General features: G+C 51.6%; 1 protein-coding gene across 1 annotated transcript; it reads right to left on the bottom strand.

Moving 5' to 3' along the window:
* Positions 1–254: 254 nt before the first annotated feature.
* KLHDC7A (kelch domain containing 7A) lies at positions 255–2,588 on the bottom strand. The gene has a single exon (XM_032760985.2). It carries the CDS (start codon positions 2,586–2,588, stop codon positions 255–257), a length of 2,334 nt encoding a protein of 777 aa, XP_032616876.1.
* Positions 2,589–19,427: the final 16,839 nt, after the last annotated feature.

Raw genomic sequence — 19,427 nt, 5'->3', positions numbered from 1 at the left:
ACATGAATGCCTTCTGCCTTAGAACACCAGCTCCCGGTCCTCTTTTCTGCAGTGGGACTTCTGCAGCCCATGAAGGGTAAGACTCATCTAAGATCCCTCTCTCCCCAGCCAGGGGAGGAGAAAGGACTAGAATTCACCTCTTGATGTTCACATTCCTGGGTTGCCCGATTGCCTAGAAATGGCCCACAGAGGGATGGCTGGCGGTGGAGCCCTGTGGCCTCCAGCTTTGCCTGAGGAGTTCAGTTGAGAGACTGCTAGACCCTGGTCTGAGGCAAAACGGGGGTGGGTAAGGTCAGGACGGTGGGCAGGAGGGTGCCCTGCGGTGCCGGGAAACTCCGCAGCTCCTTGGGCACAAACCTGGGTGAGACAGAGTCTGCTAGGAAGCAGAGGGTGCTCCGGCGTCCCACGCAGTAGATGAGGTTGTCCACCACGGCGCACTGGAAGGCATCCGGGTAAGGCATCCGGTACGTGGCGCACTCGTACCAGAGCCGGGTGCTGGCGCTGCAGCGGTACACTGCGATACCCAGGCTGCGGTTGAGGTCAAAGCGGTAGAGAAAGCCGTTGACCGCCACCATCTCGGCCGTGCGGTCCTTGCTGCCCCCGGTGGGGCCGGCCCACCAGCGCTGCTCCTGCGCAGAGAAGCGGAACAGCAGGAAGCGCAGCGAGCCGCCGGTGACGAAGATCTCCTTGGCACACGCCGTGGCCGTGTGCGCCAGGGCGAACGTGTCATTGGGGAGCGGCGGGGCAAAGTCCCAGCGGTCCAGGCGGGGGTCGTAACGCTCCACCGAGTTCAGACACTCTCCGCCGATGGCGTACAGGTGCCCGTCCAGGGCCACCAGCCGGCAGTGAGGCCGGGCCTGGTTCAGCGGGCACACTTGGCTCCAGATCCCCGTGAGCGGGTTGTAGCAGAAGACGCGGCTGGAGGGCTGGTGCCCGGGCCCCTGGCAGCCGGACACCACGAAGAGATAATTGAAGAGACTGCAGATGGCACAGCCCTGGGACACGGCCTCGGGGGGCAGGCGAGCCAGCGGGTGCCAGACATCCTGCTCATCGTCATAGCAGCAGAGGCCTCCAGAGTCTTCCTTGGGGCACACGTCAGCCACCACCAGGTACTGGCGGCCCTGGAGCCGGCGCTGCAGGATCAGCTCGCGCTCTGCCCCGCTCAGGCACCCGTAGATGTCCGGGCTGCGCAGCACCTGGAGGTAGTTTTCGCTCATCACCTTGTAGGCCGCCTCCTTCAGGGCCTCCAGGTTCTGCCTCTTGGCCAAGGTCAGCACCTCATAGCAATTGCCCAGATCCAGGCGGACCTGTGGGGCTGAAGCAGGGGTGAGCGGGACATGGAAGAAACTGGTACCGGCCACCAGCTGCACATGGGGCTCCCGGCTGCTTCTGCCTGAGCCAGGTAGGGCGCCCGGGTCTGGGCAGGGTGGAGCGGGGAGGCGGAAGCCATCTGGCTGCAGCTGCAGCTCTGGGTTCTCCGCTATCTGCAGGAGGCTCTCCTTCCGGCTGAGGCCTCGGGTGGAGGGCGACGGCCCTGGCTGCGGGGAGGCAGCTCTTTCGGCTGCACCCTTTGTGTCACCGGCTTGGCCTCCCGAAGCTGCTCCTGTCCCCAGGGACTCTGGCGGTGGCTTAGGGGATGGAACCTCAGTCAGGGCTGCTGTCCTGGGAGCCAGCCTGCCCTGGAAGATGGCCTGAGAGGCAGATTCCACGTAGTAGTCGTACACCTTGCCCTTGAGCCTGGGCTCAACCCCCTCCACTTTCTGTATGAAATTCTCCTCCATTCGGACGCGGGCTATGGACGAGAAGGTATAGGAGGCATTGGGGCCTCCCTCCTGCTGATGCAGGGTCAGCCCAACATCGGAGGCAGCCTCGAGAGCCCCAGCCTCTTCTCTGCTGACCCCCATCACACGGGTGAAAACCCACCTCTGGTTCATGTCACTGCTGCCTTGCAAGGGAGCCACGTGGTGACAGTGGGGAGGTTCTAGTTGCCCCAGCCCTGGATGCTCAGGGGGTTTGCTGTCCTGCCATGGAGCAGGCTCACCACCGGCACAGCTGCCGTCGGCTGCTGCAGTGAGTCCAGCTGGGGAGCTGTTCGGTTCGCTGCCCAAGCGGGGGAGATGGGGAGGGTCAGGGTTACTGCCAACAGCTGTTCTGGTTTCCTGGCCGCAGCCGCAAGGAGGCACCTGCTCAGAGTCCGAGCCCTGCCCGCCCCGCTCCTCACCTGAGCCTTTTCTCTGGGGTTTCCCGTCTGTGGAAGTGGCTCCCGTGACCAGGACATAGGGGCCTCTTGGATTCTCCCAGCTGCAGCCCTGTGGTGCTTCGGCCCCCTTGCTGCTCCTCCGGCGTCTTGGCCCCCTCTGCAGCACCCCAGGAGAAGCCTCCTGTACAGCAGGCTGCCCTGAGCCCTCTGCTTCCTCCTTGGCTTCTGCCTGGGCATTCCCACCCCACCGCTGGGCTGGGGCAGGCCTCGACTTGTACAGCCTGTAGGCCACAGTCACCAGAAGCAGGGCAGCGGCCGACAGCACCACCTTGCCCGTCAGCTGCATATCCAAATGCCAGTCCTGGGCCTCTGCCCCTCTGGGGAACATGCTTCTCCAGCCAACCTGGGGCTGAGGAATGTCAAGAATCTGATTAATAATTGCCCAGTAGGGACCAGTTCCTGGGTCGTGCCGAGCGGAGGGGAGGGAGTTCTGGGCCGGCTCTGGCTGGCCAGCCGAGGAGAGGAGTCAGAGCAAAGGTGACTTTGAGCTGCAGAGGGTGGCTGCTGGGGCCCAGAGCTGGCAGATCGCAGGGGCTGGCCTCCTTCGATGCTTCCCTGGTGGCAGGAGTGAGGGGCCCACCCAGGGGCTGAGCTTGTGGTAGGCTATCTGAGCCAGTTCTGTGGCCAGCAGCTAGGGGATGTTAGGAGTATCCGGTGGGCATACAAAGAAGGAGGAAGCTCTTAACCAAACAGTCACCCGATGCCAGGAAACGCACGGGGTTGATTATTCTTTACGTGTGTGCTTTGTTTTCTCTTTTGCAAATCCATTGGGCTCAGAGGCTTGGGTGTGGTGAGTCATGGGCAGGTGGAGCCCCAGTAGGCGTGGATGGGGTCATTCTTGTGAGGTCTGCTGGTCCTCACAGTGGGGTCAGCTTTATGCTGGCCAAGCAGGGAATAGGAACATGGCAGTGGAGTCTGGAGCCAGGGCATGCAGCCAAGCCATCTCACCCGGCCCTTGAGTGCCTCTGCCCTCCTTCCCTGCCTGGCAAGTTTATTAAGAGAAACCAGCCTTTCTGAGAGCAGTGGAGAAAGACATTGCATTAGTGCTCAGATCAGGGTTAGATGTGGACACATCTCTTTTAAAACCAGACAATCTCCTATGGTGAAAGACTGAGGGAAGACTCACATCTCCCAGACCCCCCTCACCATTTCCCCTCCCCCATCACCAGTGCTGTGGGTCCCGGACCCAGACTACCTGGCTCTGCTACTTACCGACTATATGACCTTAGGCAAGAGACCTCACGGCTCTGTGCTTCATCTGAAAAAGGAGGATGACAGCATACGCACCTCATCAGGTTGTGGTGAGAACTAAATGGGCTACTAGGAATAAACACTGGGGCAGAGCCCCCATGATGAAAGCTTAGTAAATGTGAACTATTCTCTGCTTCTCCCTCCTTTTCCTCTTTCCTATCAGCACCATCATCGCTAGTATCAATTGTCATCAGAGGACCTTCCGAGGCACAGAACTAATTCTACCCTTCTCCTGACCAAGGTCCTCAAAGAGTCCCCGAAGTCCTGTGCAGGGGTCTCAAACTCTTGCTGCATATGGGGGCTGGGCAGGTAAAGTGAACAAGTGAGGACGCCGGTCCGCCCCCACCCCAGCCGATGGTATCAGGCCAGGTGGCCCAGCATTGCCTCATCCTCCCACTGTCACAAAAAGCTTAGAATCCCGGTAGTGACATAATCACTCTCAATTTTAAAATGTTGGCATCTGATTCAAAAATGAAACTGAAAACCACTCTGTAGGCCACAGGAAGCACACGCATGGGAGGAATTTGGCTCTGAAGACTTTGACTCTAGGAGACAATCCTGACTCCCTATGCCGACATTCACAACCTTCTATGTACCAGCTTTGGTTTACTCTTCCAAATTCATCTCCTGATCACTGCCTAGCAAACCGGGCTCAGGGTGACTTCTTGGCAGGGAAGGCTGGTGGACATCCCTCTGGCCCATCAGGGTTGGGTGAAAGGCTGTGTGTGGGCCTTCTTCCCTGGTGCCTTCATCCGTCCAAGATCACCTTTTCTTCCTTTGGGTCTCGTGTTCTCTGATGCTTCTCTTTTAGCCTTGGCTGCAGCTGCTGCATCATAAAGTGCATTGTGTGCAAGATCTGGTCTCCTGCTGCATTCTAAGTCCTTGAGGACAGAGGCTGTAGCTGGCTCAGCTGTGGACCCTAAGCCTATGTGGGGCCCTGCACAATTTGGGACAATAGCAAGCAGGGATTGTCCTTACTCTGAGTGGACTGGGGTGGACACTAGGGATGAAACTCATCTCATCTCATCTCATGCTCACAGCCCCTTTGGGGAGAGACACGATTGTTGTCCCCATTTGACAGCAGGGGTAACTGGACCTCCAAGATTATGTCGACTGGCTTGTAAATGGGGACTTAAAACCTTGTTGGCAGAGTCCAGAGTTTTACAGACCTGACTTCATCCAGCAGGTGTGACCTCTTAGGAAGTCAGGTGTCCTCAGCCTGTCCCACTGGTGGCTGTCATATGGTCATATGTCATATGTCTTTACCCTTGGAGAAGGGGAGACATATGAAATGCCCCCTTGGTGAGACGTGACCTCACATTGTCCTCTCAGATGCCACCAAGTTAGAAGGGTCTCAGCCCCTCTGACTGCTGCTTCCCAACTGATAAAGGCTCCACTGTGTCCCAGAGCCCTCTCTCTATGGCTCCAGCTTAAACCCTTCAAGTCAAACAATCAGCATTTCCATTTGAAAAGCTCCTGGGCACTGGATGTGCCCGAACCAGCCTTGGGGTGTGGAGAGGTGCAAGGATCACTAGGAGCAGAAGACAGTCCAAGCCCCAGGGGAACTTATTATGTCCCTGGTCCAGAAGACGGGGCATAAGCCTGAGATATGATCAAGCTGCCATGCATCACAAAGAAGAATGAGGTGGTTTATCAGAATAGAGGTCAGGAAATAGGATTCCAGAAAGAAGTGTTTGGAATTGGGTATTGATAAAGAAAGGAAGAGGCATAGACTGATTGATTGATTCAAAAAACGTTTACAAGATGCTTACCACCTACCAGGCCATGTGTTGTGATGTCATGACATAGGTTAAAGAGATCGCCATGGCTCCTGTGCCCATGGAGGCTGTGTTATAGGAGACACCAGGCAGGGAGATGGTGGGGGGTGCGGATGCTGGTTCGGGAGAGCTTCCATGGGAGTTTGGACCAGGCTAGCAGGAGAGGGTGTGGAGATGATATTTGATGTGTTGGGAATGGCGGAAATACAACGGGGGAATGTGAGAACATCAAAGCCTGGAGACCTCTAGATTGGAGCTTGAGGCTGGGTGCAGGGTGAGGGGTGAGGCCAGATGCCCCCGATTTGACCCCTGGCTTGGCATTTCCTGCGACCTTCCCTTGTCTGAGGGCAGAAGTAATGCCTGTGAAACAGCTGAGAATAGAAGATGCCTTCATTAAATGTGGCTTCCTGCTGTCTGCCCTGCATTCCAGTTCTCGGTGAACACAGCCACCTGACAGTGTATGAAAATGTAGGTTTCATTATTATTATTTAGGTCTGGCGAAGCCCACAGATCAGGAGGTGACTGCTATTGAAAGGTGGTTTTTTATTCATGGGTCCCAAGAAAAGGGGGCACACTGCACCAGGCAGGACCACGTGGGGAAGTGCTGGGTCAATCAGGAGGCAGAGGGAGTGAGGCAGAAGCGTGGGTGAGAGACTCTTTATGATGGTTTTTGCAGGAAGGAGTGAGAGAGGCAGGGTAAGCAGGATTCAGATTGGCGAGTTGGAATACTTTCAGCAGGCTCAGGGCTGGCTGTCTTTAGTTGTCTGGTACCTGGGCCTGGGGTGATTAGAGGTGGGGAATACTGGCCCAGAGTATGAGAGGCCTTGGGAATCTGATGAAGGAGGTGGTTGGGGGTATGGGCTCTGGATTGGTTGGTTTGCATGTGAGAAATACACTCCCGGGTAAGCCACTTGCTATTTCTAGGAACTAGCTCACCCTGGGAGGGGCAGTCTCTCCTGGTCAGAGAGGCCCCAGATGTGAAACATCAAGGATATAGAAAATAGGGAAATAGGCTGGGCGTGGTGGCTCATGCTTGTAATCCGAGTACTTTGGGAAGCTGAGGTGGGAGGATTGCTTGAGCCCAGGAGTTCCAGACCAGCTTGTGCAACAGAGTGAGACCTCATCTCTATAAAAAAATTTAAAAATTAGCCGAGCACAGTGGCATATGCCTGTAGTCCCAGCTACTCGGGAGGTTGAGGCGGGAGGATCGCTTGAGCCCAGGAGGTCAAGGCTGCAGTGAGCCTTGATTGCACCATCGCACTTTAGCCTGGACAGCAGAGCAAGACCTTGTCTCAGAAAAAGAGATGAAAATATGGTTAATACAGACAGACAGAAGAACAGACAAGAACAGGGACTTTGTGGCCCCTGACAGGCAGACGTCTTCCTTGCAGGGCAGCTGGGAAGTGAGCTTTTGTTTCTACCCTGAGGTCTCATTCCACCATCCGGCAGGTGAACACGACGCTCCTGCTAGTTGACTTCAAACTCTATAAATTAGCTCCTGCTAGTTGACTTCAAACTCCATAAATTACAGCTTTTTTTTTTAAAGTCCCTGTTTGGAAAAAGTGAAATGAACAAATAAAGACAGGAGCGAAATTAAAAGATAATTGGAAGTCTATATTGGGCTTCTGTGAATGTGCGTGCCTGCCGCCAATCTGGTCTCTCCGTGCGGGCAGGATAAATTGAGAACACTTCGGTTGGCTCAGGGGGTGGATAAAACAGTCAGAGACAAATGCGTGCCATGCAAATAAACAGGCCCATCTCTGTGTGATTAGCTTTGTGTTCCATCGTGCCAGTCCCCTCGCCAGTCAGCTTGTTCTAAGGGGCTGTGTTTTCCAAGGTGAGGTCAGACTCCAGGTAGGTGTGTCAGGTAAGGCCTTGAGTGGAGGGCAAGAGGCTGAGAGGACATGGGTGTGAGCACCTGGGAGAGGAGAGGTGGATTCTGAGGGGTGGAGACATCAGAGAGGGAGGTGTGTGGTCTTTTACACACATATACACACATGCACACACATGCACCCATGTGCACATATACACATGCACAAGTACATATCCACACCCACACACACCCCCACACATCTCACCTTTTGAGTCCAGGAGGGTCAGAGATAACTGGATTCTCGTTTGACCAATGGGGAGACTGAGGCCGAGAGAGAGAGAGAGAGACAGAGACAGAAAGAGAGACAGAGAGAGACACAGAGTCCAGTCTAGCTGTGACTAGAATACAGGGCACCTGGCTGGGTCTGGGGGGTGGAGGAGGAGGTCAAAGATGAATTCCTACTTATCCAAAAGGTGCTCAGTAAGTATGTGGTGTGGCCTTTTTTTTTTTTTTTTTTGTGAGACAGAGTCTCGCTCTGTTGCCCAGGCTGGAGTGCAGTTGCGTGATGGGGGCTCACTGCAACCTCTGCCTCCCGGGTTCAAGCGATTCTCCTGCCTTAGCCTCCTGAGTAGCTGGGATTACAGGCAGGCGGCACCACACTCAGCTAATTTTTGTATTGTTAGTAGAGATGGGATTTCATCACATTGGCCAGGCTGGTCTTGAACTCCTGACCTCAGGCGATCCACCAGTCTTGGCCTCCCAAAGTATTGGGATTAGGTGTAGTCTTTTGCACTCACACAGGGCGCCTCTCTAGATAAACTCTCCTGGACGTGTCTTGGGGTTTGTTGCCTCGTTAAACCTCACATCCCAGTGCTGCAGCCCCAGCTGGTGTGTGGTGCACCATCCATGCTGGTTGTTAAAATGCTGAAAAGTTTCCATTCCGGTTGGTAAACAGCAACCCCAGCAGCCTGGCTGGCACTCCCCCAGGACCCCTTCAGACCTCCCCACTACTTATGAACTAGAAGCCAATGCTTGGCATTGCAAGGGTCCTCCAAACCCTGTCTTATTCAGTCAGGTCAGTCCCATGCATTACATGGTGGTGAATGTATTGAATAGCTCTCTGCCTCTGCCTTCCCCAGGGCCCTGTTTTGTTCTGTCTAGGGAGATGCTGGTGCAGGAGTAGTTACTCTGATGATGTTAACTCAGTTGGTATTCTGAGGCTGCAAAGGTGAGGCCAAACAGGTACAGCAGTGGACCGTCCATGAGGAATGCCACCTGCTGAGACTGGATAGCAGCTCATTCCAGGGCATCTCATCACGCCATCCATTCACACAACCTCAACAAATAGCTGTCACGGTTATTAAGGGCACAGCACTTGACCAGACACTTTGATTCTGCCACCCTGTGTGGCTGTCATCCCCATCTTACAGATGAGGACACTGAGGCTTCCTGGAGGCAAGGTGACCTCCTCGCCCAAGGTCTCGCAGCCTGTAAATGGCATGCAGGGAGTGCTCACACAGTTTTCTCTTTGACCTTGGAACCTACTTCCATTCAGCTTACCCTGCTGCCTGCTGCCAAAGTTCACCTCCATGGAACACAAGGGAGAACCAGTGTTGTTTCCCAGAGAGACACGTTACTGTTGCTCCTTCATGTTCTGGATAAGCAGAAACCAGGGGCAGGTGGTGTCGGGATTTGGGAGGGGGAGAGGCATACCACAGCTGCCAGGAAGGGGCTCTGGCCTGGAAAGGGAGTTTCAAAGATTTGGGAGTGCCAAGGTCATGAAGAACTGTCCTACTTACGATTGCCACCACACAGATCATTAGGAAATGGAATAATAGCATGAGCTTCGTGCCTGTGAATTTGATGGGGAAATTGAATGTGGAACGATTCATGGGTGCTGTTTGAGATGGCAGAATGCATCCTGATTTTTTTTTCTCCTGGGGTGGAAGGAGTTGCAGAACAAAGAGAGCATCCTGAGGTTTGAATATGTGGGAATGACCTTCTGTCTCTCTGCATACCGAGACAGCCTCTCACAGAGGGCTGAGACCCAACAGTGATAGTAACGGTAAATATGAATAATAATACATTACTAATTACTGATATTAGTAAATGCGGGCCAGTATTTACTAATAGTAAATTAGTATTACTAAATTGTTTTAGTATTATTCTTCTCTCTCCTTTGCAATACCCCAATATTAGTATTCACTAATACTAATAGTATTAGTAACTAATAAATACTGGCCAGTATTTACTAATAATAAACTTGTTATTTAGTAATTAGTAACAGTAAATTAGTACTGGTAATTAGTAATGCTAATTTACTATTAGTAAATACTGGCCAGTATTTACTAATTACTAATACTATTTACTAATTACTATATACTAATTTACTAATACTATTTACTAATTACTATATACTAATTTACTAATTACTAATTTACTATTTACTAATTACTATTTGCTAGTTAGTATTTACTAATTTACTAATTACTATTTACTGATATTTATAATAGTAAATGCTGTCCAGTATTTACTAACAAGAGCTAAGGCTGCAGACGTCATCTCCTTTAATCTTCACAGCAGCCCTGCAAGATTGATAAAATGTACCCATTCTACAGATGAGGAAATTAAGGCTCAGTCTCTTGTCCAAGGTCAAGTCTGTGGACCCCAAATCCATTCTTTGGAAATCCTTGCTACTCAAAAAAGCATCACTGGCCAGGCATGGTGGCTCACGCCTGTAATCCCAGCACTTTGGGAGGCCGAGGTGGGCAGATCACTTGAGGTCAGGAGTTCGAGACCAGCCTGGCCAACATACTGAAACCTCATCTCTACTAATACAAAATTAGCTGGACACAGTGGCCTATGCCTGTAATCCCAGCTGCTCAGGAGGCTGTGGCAGGAGAATCGCTTGAACCCGGGAGGCGGAGGTTGCAGTGAGCTGAGATTGTGCCATTGCATTCCAGCCTAGGTGACACAGAGAGACTTTGTCTCAAAAAAAAAAAAAAAAAAAAAAGCCAAGAAAGGAAAAAGAAGCATCACGTAGGAGCTGGTTAGCATGGTTAGCATGCAGGGTCTTGAGCCCCATCCGAGCCCCAAAAGGTCAGAACCTTCACATGCATCCCATCCCCGGTGATTCTTGGGCTGTTACAGTTTGTGAGATGCTGTCAGTGCCTGGATCAGCACCCCATTCACCCACAATCCCAAGAATCAATCAATTGTATGACCTTGAACATCATCAAGAGCACGTTTTCTCTCACCCTGGGTCAGAGAGAGGTCACACTTTTGTCACTGACCTCTTAACATTTGAGCTTCTGGATCAACCCTAACAGATGTCGCTACTGATTATGAAAAACTTCTCTGTGCCTCAGTTTCCTTATCTGTCAAGTAGGCATGATGCCATCCATCTCACTGAGTTATAGTCAGCAAACATGCTAGGATGTCCAGAAGGGCACCTGGTGCCTAGCAGGGATTTGGTAAGTGTTTACAGGATGGATTGAGGGGTCATAACAGACCTCACCATTGTCGAGTGCTGATGAGTGTGCCTTGCTGCTAGCTAAGGGCTTCTTCAGGTGCATTTTCTCTCATTTAAGTGAATGTTCACAACCACCAAGCAGGCACAGTTATCCTTGTTTTATAAGGAAGAAACCCAGGCACAGAGGACAGGATAAGTTACTTGCCCAAAGTTGCACAGTTAGGAAACAGCTGACCTGAGATTCAAACCAGGAGCCTTCAGATTCAAGGACCTTGCTCCCAGCTGTGCTGTCTCCCCAGGGCATCACTGCTGTCTCCTCCTTTGCAATACTCCTGACAGTCACCAGCCCTGCTTTTGCCCCTAAAGCAGCAGGAATCTCCCTGGATCCAGTTGCCCATGGAGCCCCGTCCTCATAGCACATTACCCCTCTACAATCCTGCCGGCCTTTCCTGCAAACCTGATTCCCGAGCTGCCACTTGCTGGCTCCAGGATGGCCAGTGGCTCCCCGTGGTCTCTCCAATCAAATCTGAATGCCTTGGCCCATTCTCCGAGGTCCCCTCGATGCCCCAGCCCCATTTGTCACTGTTCCCAAACACCCGTTCTGCTCCAGCCAAGCTCATCTGTTTACTGTCCCCTTGTCCCTGCTGTAACACGGGCCATTTCTCCCACTGTCATGGAGCTCTTCCCCGAATCTCTGCCATTCGGGTCGCTTTTGCAAAACCCCAGATCAAAACTGGGCCTTGTCTACAGGGGCTCAAGCTGAGACAAGGGCTCTTCACTTATGCCAGGTCCCAGGAGCCTCTGAGGAGCTACTGGAAGTTATGGACCCTTGCTGAAAAGATACACATTCAGATAATGTTTCACATGAGAATGCTGGAAGGTCCCAGGCCTTTGAAGTTCCGGTTCAGAACCCCTGAGCTAAAGGAGGGCACACACTGGGCTCCCGGGAAACATGTGTTGGATCAGCTGTGGGTGAGAAATAGGTCGCCATGATTGGCATACTTTGAAGTGGGTGCTTTGGGTTTACTCCATGCAAAAAAAAGTGGGTGGGTTGTCTGGCCAAATATGTTTAGAAAACATTGCTTTGCAATCTGCAAGCCTCAATTTCTTTATCTGTAAAATGGGGCCAATAAGACTTACTTTGATATAAGCTGTAGTGATGATGGAATGACTTAAGGTGCATTGAGGACCACACTGTCCTTTAGGCCCCTGTGTCCTGTGCTCTTTTCAAGAGACCCCCAACAGGAAGAGAAGCAGAGACCCTCTACTGTCTACCCTCAGTGGGGAGGGGGGCTCTAGATGGGCTGAGAGCCTGGCTGAGTGTGGCTGCAGCTCCCAGTTCTCTGCCCAAGCCGGCAGAGAGAGGCTGTGGGAGGCAGTGAGGGTGGGCATTGCTGGGTAAGGAGCCCCAGCAGGCAGTCCTCAGAACTGATCTGACCCTTGCCTCTCCCAGAGACTCCAGGGCCGGTGCTGGCTCCAGAGAGGCAGGGGAGGTTTGTGTTCCACAGCCCTGAGCCTCTAAATGGAGCTAACACAGTGCAGCCAGGGGCCTTGCGGGCCCATTAGAGCTGCGCTGGCCGATTACAAATCAATGCTCTGAGAAGAGACAGCCGCCCAGGTGCAAAAGGTGGTGAGAGCTGCCCCAGCCAGGGCTGGAGAGAGCTGGAGGTGGGAGGGGAGGCTACAGGGTGAGACAGCCAGGTACGCCTGGGCCCGGGACTGGAGGGCAGCACCCAGCATTCACACAGCCTCTGTTAGGAGTCAGATTCCTTAGAGCCTAGGCCTGGGGATGAAGAAACAAATGGAGAATTAGCAGCTTTGTCAAGCATTTACTATGTGAGGGGCACTCAGCTAGGAACGTCACATTCCTTGTCATTTCATCTTTATAACGAATCTGTGGTGGACGCAGGCTATGTGTTCACTAAACCCTGGTTCAGTTTCTTTTTCTTGGGCACCCAGTAAAACTATATTCTCCAGTCTCCCCTGAAGTTGCAAGGGTGGCATTTGGTTAAGTTATGGCCTAGGAAGGGTAAGCAGAAGTGACCAGTGGCTTCTGAATCCAGGAAGTAAAGAACCAGTGTTTTGCCTCCTCCTCTCTCTCCCTGCCATGGTGATCTTGGAAGCCACATGTTCCAGATGGACCAGGGCCACACAGTTCACCAGCAATTGTGACAATAAACTGGTATTGGGTTAAGCCATTGAGATTCCAGGGTTTGTTGGTTGCAGAACTAGTGTCCATTTCCTGGAATAATATACATTCCACTGGGTAGAAGTGATCGTTCCCACTTTGCAGATGGGAACACCAAGGTTCCAAGAGGCTCAAACTCACCCAACTGGTAGGCTCAGCCTCAGATCTGCAGTGGAACCCTCCCCTCTGCCTTATCAGGCCCACTCCCAGCCCTCCAGAAACTCACAGTCTAGCTGGGGGGGACAACATCAGAGCAAATCATAATGAACCATGATGGAGGGCTTTGTGGAAACAAGGAGGAAAGAACTAGGGCTTTGGGGAAAGGCTGTTAGAGCTGAGTTGAGGGACTTGGCTGGGAGACAAGGTGGGGAAAAGTCAGTTGAAGCAGAGTCCACTGTGTACAAGGGCTCTGGGGCTGGAGACCACAATGCACAGGTCTACATGCAGGCGGAGCTCTAAGCACTAGAAAGGGAATGAGGTGTTAAAGTGGCCGGAAATTTCCAGTGGGATGGAACAACGTGGAGATCAAGTGAATTGTAGGATTTAAGACAAGAAAGATGGAAATAAGAATCCGGGAAGGACTTCCTTTGATTGGAACATTCCAGATATGCCAGTTCGGTAGCTCCCCTCATCAGCAGTCACCAAGAACCAGGAGGAAGTGACAGAGCGAACGTTTGGAGAGAGAGGAGCTTAAGCTGTGTGTTTCATTGTCTTTGTCCCCCAGGTGTACTCCCATTATTTTGTCCCTCCACACTGCAGGAGCATGATTCTTTTCTGTGGTCTGCGTTCCAAGCTCTGATTTCCCAGGTTCCATCATGCAAGATCGTGTCCCAGCTCTGCACTCTGGCTCTGGGCACTATGCTGGAAGGAGGTGGGGCTGTTGTCACATGGTTTTAGTAACATCTGTCTAGTTGGCAATGGGTGAAGCCTGCATATTTTATTCTCTGCCTTTGGAGGTGCCGTGTTTCCATTTCCATCACTGATATGCTTGGATGTCCTGTCCCCTCCAAATCTCATGTTGAAATGTGACCTTCACCGTTGGAGGGGGGTCTAGTGGGAGGTGTTTGAATCACGGGGGTGGATATCTCTTGAATGGCTTGGTGTTGTCCTCATGATAATGGGTGAGTTATTTTTCTATTCGTTCACTAGAGATCTGATTGTGTAAAAAGAGCCTGGCAACTCCTACCTCTCTCTTTTTGCTCTGTCTCTTGCCACATGACATGCCTGCACTCACTTCACCTTCTGCCATAATTGGAAGCTTCCTGAGGCCTCACCAGAACCTGAGCATATGCTGGTGCCATGCTTGTACACCCTGCAGAACTGTGAACCAAATAAACCTCCTTTTGTTATGAATTACTCAGCCTCAGGTATTCCTTTGCAGCAATACAAAATAGACTAACACAGCCACTGCCTGAGAGCCCAGAGAAGAGGTGAAGCGCTAGTGTTTTAAGGCAGAGCCTGGGCTTCCACTGTTTCTGGGCAGCTGGCTTGCTTTTCCAGTAATCAGAGCTGAGAGAGGCCTTGGAGAGCCCTGGTCCAACTTTCTCACATCAAAGGTGGGACAACAGGGGTGACATGCCCCCCAGTCAGCATAAAGGGGACTGAAGGCTGGGCATGGTGGCTCATGTCTGTAATCCCAGCACTTTGGGAGGCCGAGGCGGGTGGATCACCTGAGGTCAGGAGTTCGAGGCCAGCCTGACGAATACGACGAAACCCCGTCTCTACTAAAAATATGAAAATTAGCCAGGCATGGTGGCATGCACCTGTAATCCCAGCTACTCAGGAGGCTGAGGCAGGAGGATTGCTTGAACCCAGGAGGGGTTGCAGTGAGCCGAGATCATGCCACTGCACTCCAGCTTGGGCAACAGAGCGAGACTCTATCTCTAAATAAATAGGACTGAAAAGTCAGCTTCAGGACCCTGTGCTCTGCAAACTGTCCTCACTCCCCCACATGCTAGTAGGCTGGAGCCTCCCCTTGGCTGCTACCCCCAGCCGAAAGTAAACTGAGGAGTTGGGAGGCCCCAGTGCTATTTCACAAGGGAGAAACTGAGGCCCAATTGGGAAGTGACCTTGTACAAGCTCCTCAGCTTGGAGGTGGCAGAGCTGGGATTCGAAGTCATCTGCCTGACTCCAGAGCCCAAGTGCTGTCCACTGAGCCCTGCTGCCACCCAGTAGGGAACTCAAGATGGTTCTGAAACCAGTCCTCATCTCTGGGTAGCATCTGTGATGATGGGAGAGACCCTTTCTTACCTTGCAAGGTTGCCGGTTAGGAAGACAACCTGAGACAAAGGCGGAGCTCCTGGACCCAGTGCAGCTGCAGTGAGATTCTTCCATCATTCCCTTCTCAGTGGCTGCCCTCCGCAGAGGAGGGAGGTGACAGGCGTGAGGGCAAGCAGTGTGTGTGACACGGTCTGGCTCCTACTTGGTGTCCAATAAACATTTGTTGAGTGAATACATGAGAATAGACTGAGAGGCACTTTGAAAATTACCTTGTCAACAAGAGCAAATGAATGCAGTACAGAAAGAGGTTCCTTCGTTTAATTTCCAAGATGCTACAAGCTGGTGTCATCAGGGTCAAGATCCATCAGGGCCACCTCTGGAAGGTGGAGGGGACAGAGGAGGTGCTGAGGCTACATCTGGAGGGAGGGGACGTGGCTTTGCAGAGAGATTCCTGAGGATGGGCTTTCTGGGAGGGAAGACAGCTCCAGCAAAGGCTCTGAGGTAGGAACGAGCAGCTGCATTTGCTGGAAGGTAAGTGATGTCGCTGGAGCAGGGGCTGTCAGTTGGAGTGGAGCTGGCTGCAGTCTCTGAGCTGAGCAATCCATTCTTTCTTTATTTAAAAAAATATATCTTTTTAAAGTTCTGAGGTACATGTGCAGGATGTGCAGGTTTGCTGCATAGGTAAACAGGTGCCATGGTGGTTTGCTGCACCTGTCAACCCATCACCCAGGTATTAAGCCCAGCATGCATTAGCTCTTCTCCCTAATGCTCTTCCCCCCATGAGAACACATGGACACAGGGAGGGGAACAACATTCTTCCTTAAAGCTGTTCTCAGGGCTACAGGGTCAAGTGGATTGTGTTGAGTTAGATGTCAGATAAGGCTTAGAAATAAAACAAAAAGAAAAGAAAAACTGTTCTTAGGATAGCTGAGTGATTTGAAGACTTGAAATCTCCAAAAACAAAGTGAACAATCATTTCCTTCAGAACTCAGGGGACGCAGGGTTTGGGTCCTGGCATTGTCATGAAATCATTGTGTTTTTGGACAAATGACTCCTGTTCTCTGGGTCTCAGTTTCTCCATCTGTAAAATGGGTGGGGAATTGGAAATTTCTCTCCCGTGATGCAAGATCCTGAACGTATGTTCCACCAGTGGGAGGCTGCAGAGGATGGTGGGTGGAGATCTAAGATTCTGTCGCCTTGAGGCCCCATCAAGTCCTTCTCTGTGGTGCTGGAGGCCACGCGGTGGTTCAATAGTCAGTGTCCCATCCTCTCCTTCCCCTCTGGCCTTGGCTTCTGCTCCTACACCATTCCTCTAAGAGGCTGTCCTTAGGCCATCCGTTCCTCTTGGTCTTCTGGAGACAGTTCAAGCATCGGCTACTTCATGTCCTGCAACTAATCGCTATTAATTCTAACAATGAAAATTGTCATAAGCATTTATTTCACCCTCACTATGTGCCACACACTGTGCTAAGCACCTCATTTAATGCTCAACAACAACCCTGAAAAGTGTTGTTATTATTATTACTATTATTTAGAAACAGGGTCTCGCTCTATTGCCCATACTGCAGTGGTGGTGTGATCATGGCTCACTGCAGACTCGAATTCCTGGGCTCAAACAATCCTCCTGACTTATCCTCTTAGTAGCTGGGACCACAGGTGTGCACTACCATGCCTGGCTTTTATTTTTATTTTTATTTTTTGTAAAAATGAAGTCTCACTATGTTGCCCACGCTGATCTCGAACTCCTGGCCTCAAGCGATCCTCCCACTTTAGCTTCCAAAGTGTTGGGATTACAGGTGTGAGCCACCGTGCCTGGACAAGTAGATATAATTATTATTCCTAGATGGGAAAAATGAGGCTCAGAGGGGCTAAATAACATAGAGCAAAATCCAGAAGTACCTAAGGGAGGGCCATCACTCCTCTGCAGTGCAAGGCCTGAGCCTCAGGCTCTGCCCAGTAACCCTTCACCCAGCCTGGGCACCCGGCCACTGCCTCTCCCCATGGCAGAGTTAAAGTCAAGGCCGGAAGGTGATCCCAAATAGCCCCAGAGCAGCCTCCTGGAACTGGCTTTTCTTGCTCCAGATCTGAGTCTGAGGCAGCCACTGTTCCAAGTCTGGACGAGGAGGACGTGGAACCTGCTCTTCCAGAACCTTCCAGTCACACAATCTTCTGCCTCTGTAGGCTGGTGAAGTAAAAGGGAGGCTGGTGCTGACATCTGTGATCGGCTGCACCTGCGTGGGCAAGGGTGCGGCAGAGCCAGAAGCAACAGAGGATCGGGAGTTGGACTTGGCTGGGCCCTGACTTTCCTCGTACCTGCTGAGTGGCTTTGGCTTAGGCCATTGCCGTTCCAGCCTCAGTTTTCCCTGTAAAATAAGTGCACTGAGTAGATCCTAAATAGCTCAGATGTAGAGAACAGTCAACACAACTGTTACCAAAGTTAATATTGACACTGCACGCATATGACAGGGAGAAGGGTGTGTGTGTGTGTGTGTGTGTGTGTGTGTGTGTGTGTGTGTGCAGAGCAGCGGGGAGGAGCTGAGGGCAGGGAAGAGTGCTAGATGGACAATCAGGAGACCAGGTCCTGGTCCTGGCTACAGTATTGACTCGCTGTGTGTCCCTAAGAGCACAGTATGCCGTCTCTGAGCACTTAGATCCTCATCTGTAAAATAAGGGCCTTGGGCCAAATGACCTCCAGTCTCCCCATGGCTGAGTCTGATTCTGCCAAGAGTTGTTTTGTTGCTGAAGATTAGCAGGTGGCTGGTGAGGTAAGCTCTGTCCTAGTGGCAGGGGCCCTGGGAATGGCCCTAGCTCTGCCTCTTGCTGGCCTGGGCCAGTCACATTTCCTCTTCCCAGGGCCAACACTGACCACAGCAGGCACACGACTGGGGGCCGAGGCACTTTTAGGGGCCAATGAAATGTCTTAATTTCTTTTCACAATCAGAAACTAAAAAATAATACAATCCAGCCTAGATTACATTTGTTTATACCACTGTAAGAAAATAGAATTTCTTTTTATGAATCAAGGCGAAAGTGCTCAGAGACCCTGATAACTTTTTATTTATTTATTTATTTATTTATGAATGAATGAATTAAGGCAAAAGTGCTCAGAGTCCCTGAAAATCACACACAGTCTGGTGTCATATCCCTGACCTGCCAGGGTGGTTGGGAGGAGGAAGTGAGATGGCTGTGTGTAAAGGTCCCTGGAACACAGGAGTTGTCCCTAGAATAGTCACTGGATCTGGGGTGAGGGGTGTGGTAGCAGAGTAACGACCCTGCAAAGAAGTTCATGTCTTAATGCCCGGAACCTACGCTGTGTCCAGCTACACAGAAAAGGGGAATGAAGGCTTCAGGTGGGAAACAGGTTTCTGATTAGCTGACCTTAAAACAGGGAGGCTGTCCTGGGTTGTTTTGCAGGGCTCAGTGTGATCACAGGAGTCCTTAAAAGTGGAAGGAGGGGCAGGAGAGTCTGTCTCAGCAATGAGATGTGAGACGGACTCAGCCGGTCATTGGTGGCTCTGAAGACAGAGGATGGAGCCAGGAGCCCCGGGACGCCGGCAGCCTCAAAAAACTGGAAAAAGTAGCAGAAAATGGGTTCTCCCCAAGAGCCTCTAGAATGGAACCCTGCCCTACTGGCATTTTGATTTTAGCCCAGTGAGAGCCATGTCAGACATCCGATTTCCAGAACAACTGTAAGAGAGTGTTGTTTTGCGTCACTAAGTCCACAGTAACGTGGAGCAGTAGCAATCAGAAGCTCACACAGGGGTGTTGAGCAAAAGTGACTGGGGAGGGACTTGGGCCAGGCTGAGGCCCCAGACTCTGTCACTGTTCCCTCAGGTGGCACCTTCTCTGGGGAGGAGCTCGCCTCTGGGCCTGGCATGGGAAAGTGGAAGTGTTCCCACGGAGCCCGAGGGTCAATGGAGGTGCAGGAGAAGCTGCTCACATTTTGTTTCTCCTGCTTTACTCTACCCCTTTGTCCCAGGCTCGTATTTCTTTATTGTTATTATTATTATTATTATGCTTTAAGTTCTAGGGTACATGTGCACAACATGCAGGTTTGTTACATAGGTATACATGTGCCATGTTGGTTTGCTGCACCCATCAACTCGTCATTTACATTAGGTATTTCTCGTAACGCTATCCCTCCCCCTGCCCCACACCCCTCAACAGGATCCAGGGTGTGATGTTCCCCGCCCTGTTTCCAAGTGTTCTCATTGTTCAACTCCCATTTCTGAGTAAGAACATGCGGTGTTTGGTTTTCTGTTCTTGTGATAGTTTGCTTAGAATGATGGTTTCCAGCCTCATCCATGTCCCTGCAAAGGACATGAACTCATCCTTTTTTATGGCTACATAGTATTCCATGGTGTATATGTGCCACATTTTCTTTATCCAGTCTATCATTGATGGACATCTGGGTTGGTTCTAAGTCTTTGCTATTGTGACTAGTG

This window comes from Hylobates moloch, unplaced genomic scaffold, assembly GCF_009828535.3.
Source record: "Hylobates moloch isolate HMO894 unplaced genomic scaffold, HMol_V3 SCAFFOLD_9, whole genome shotgun sequence".
Taxonomy (NCBI): Eukaryota; Metazoa; Chordata; class Mammalia; order Primates; family Hylobatidae; genus Hylobates; species Hylobates moloch.
This window is presented reverse-complemented; position numbering and strand designations above follow the sequence as displayed.

Bases quoted from the DNA above. Each gene is read 5' to 3' on its own strand.
- KLHDC7A (XM_032760985.2), bottom strand. From the start codon at position 2,588: ATGTTCCCCAGAGGGGCAGAGGCCCAGGACTGGCATTTGGATATGCAG.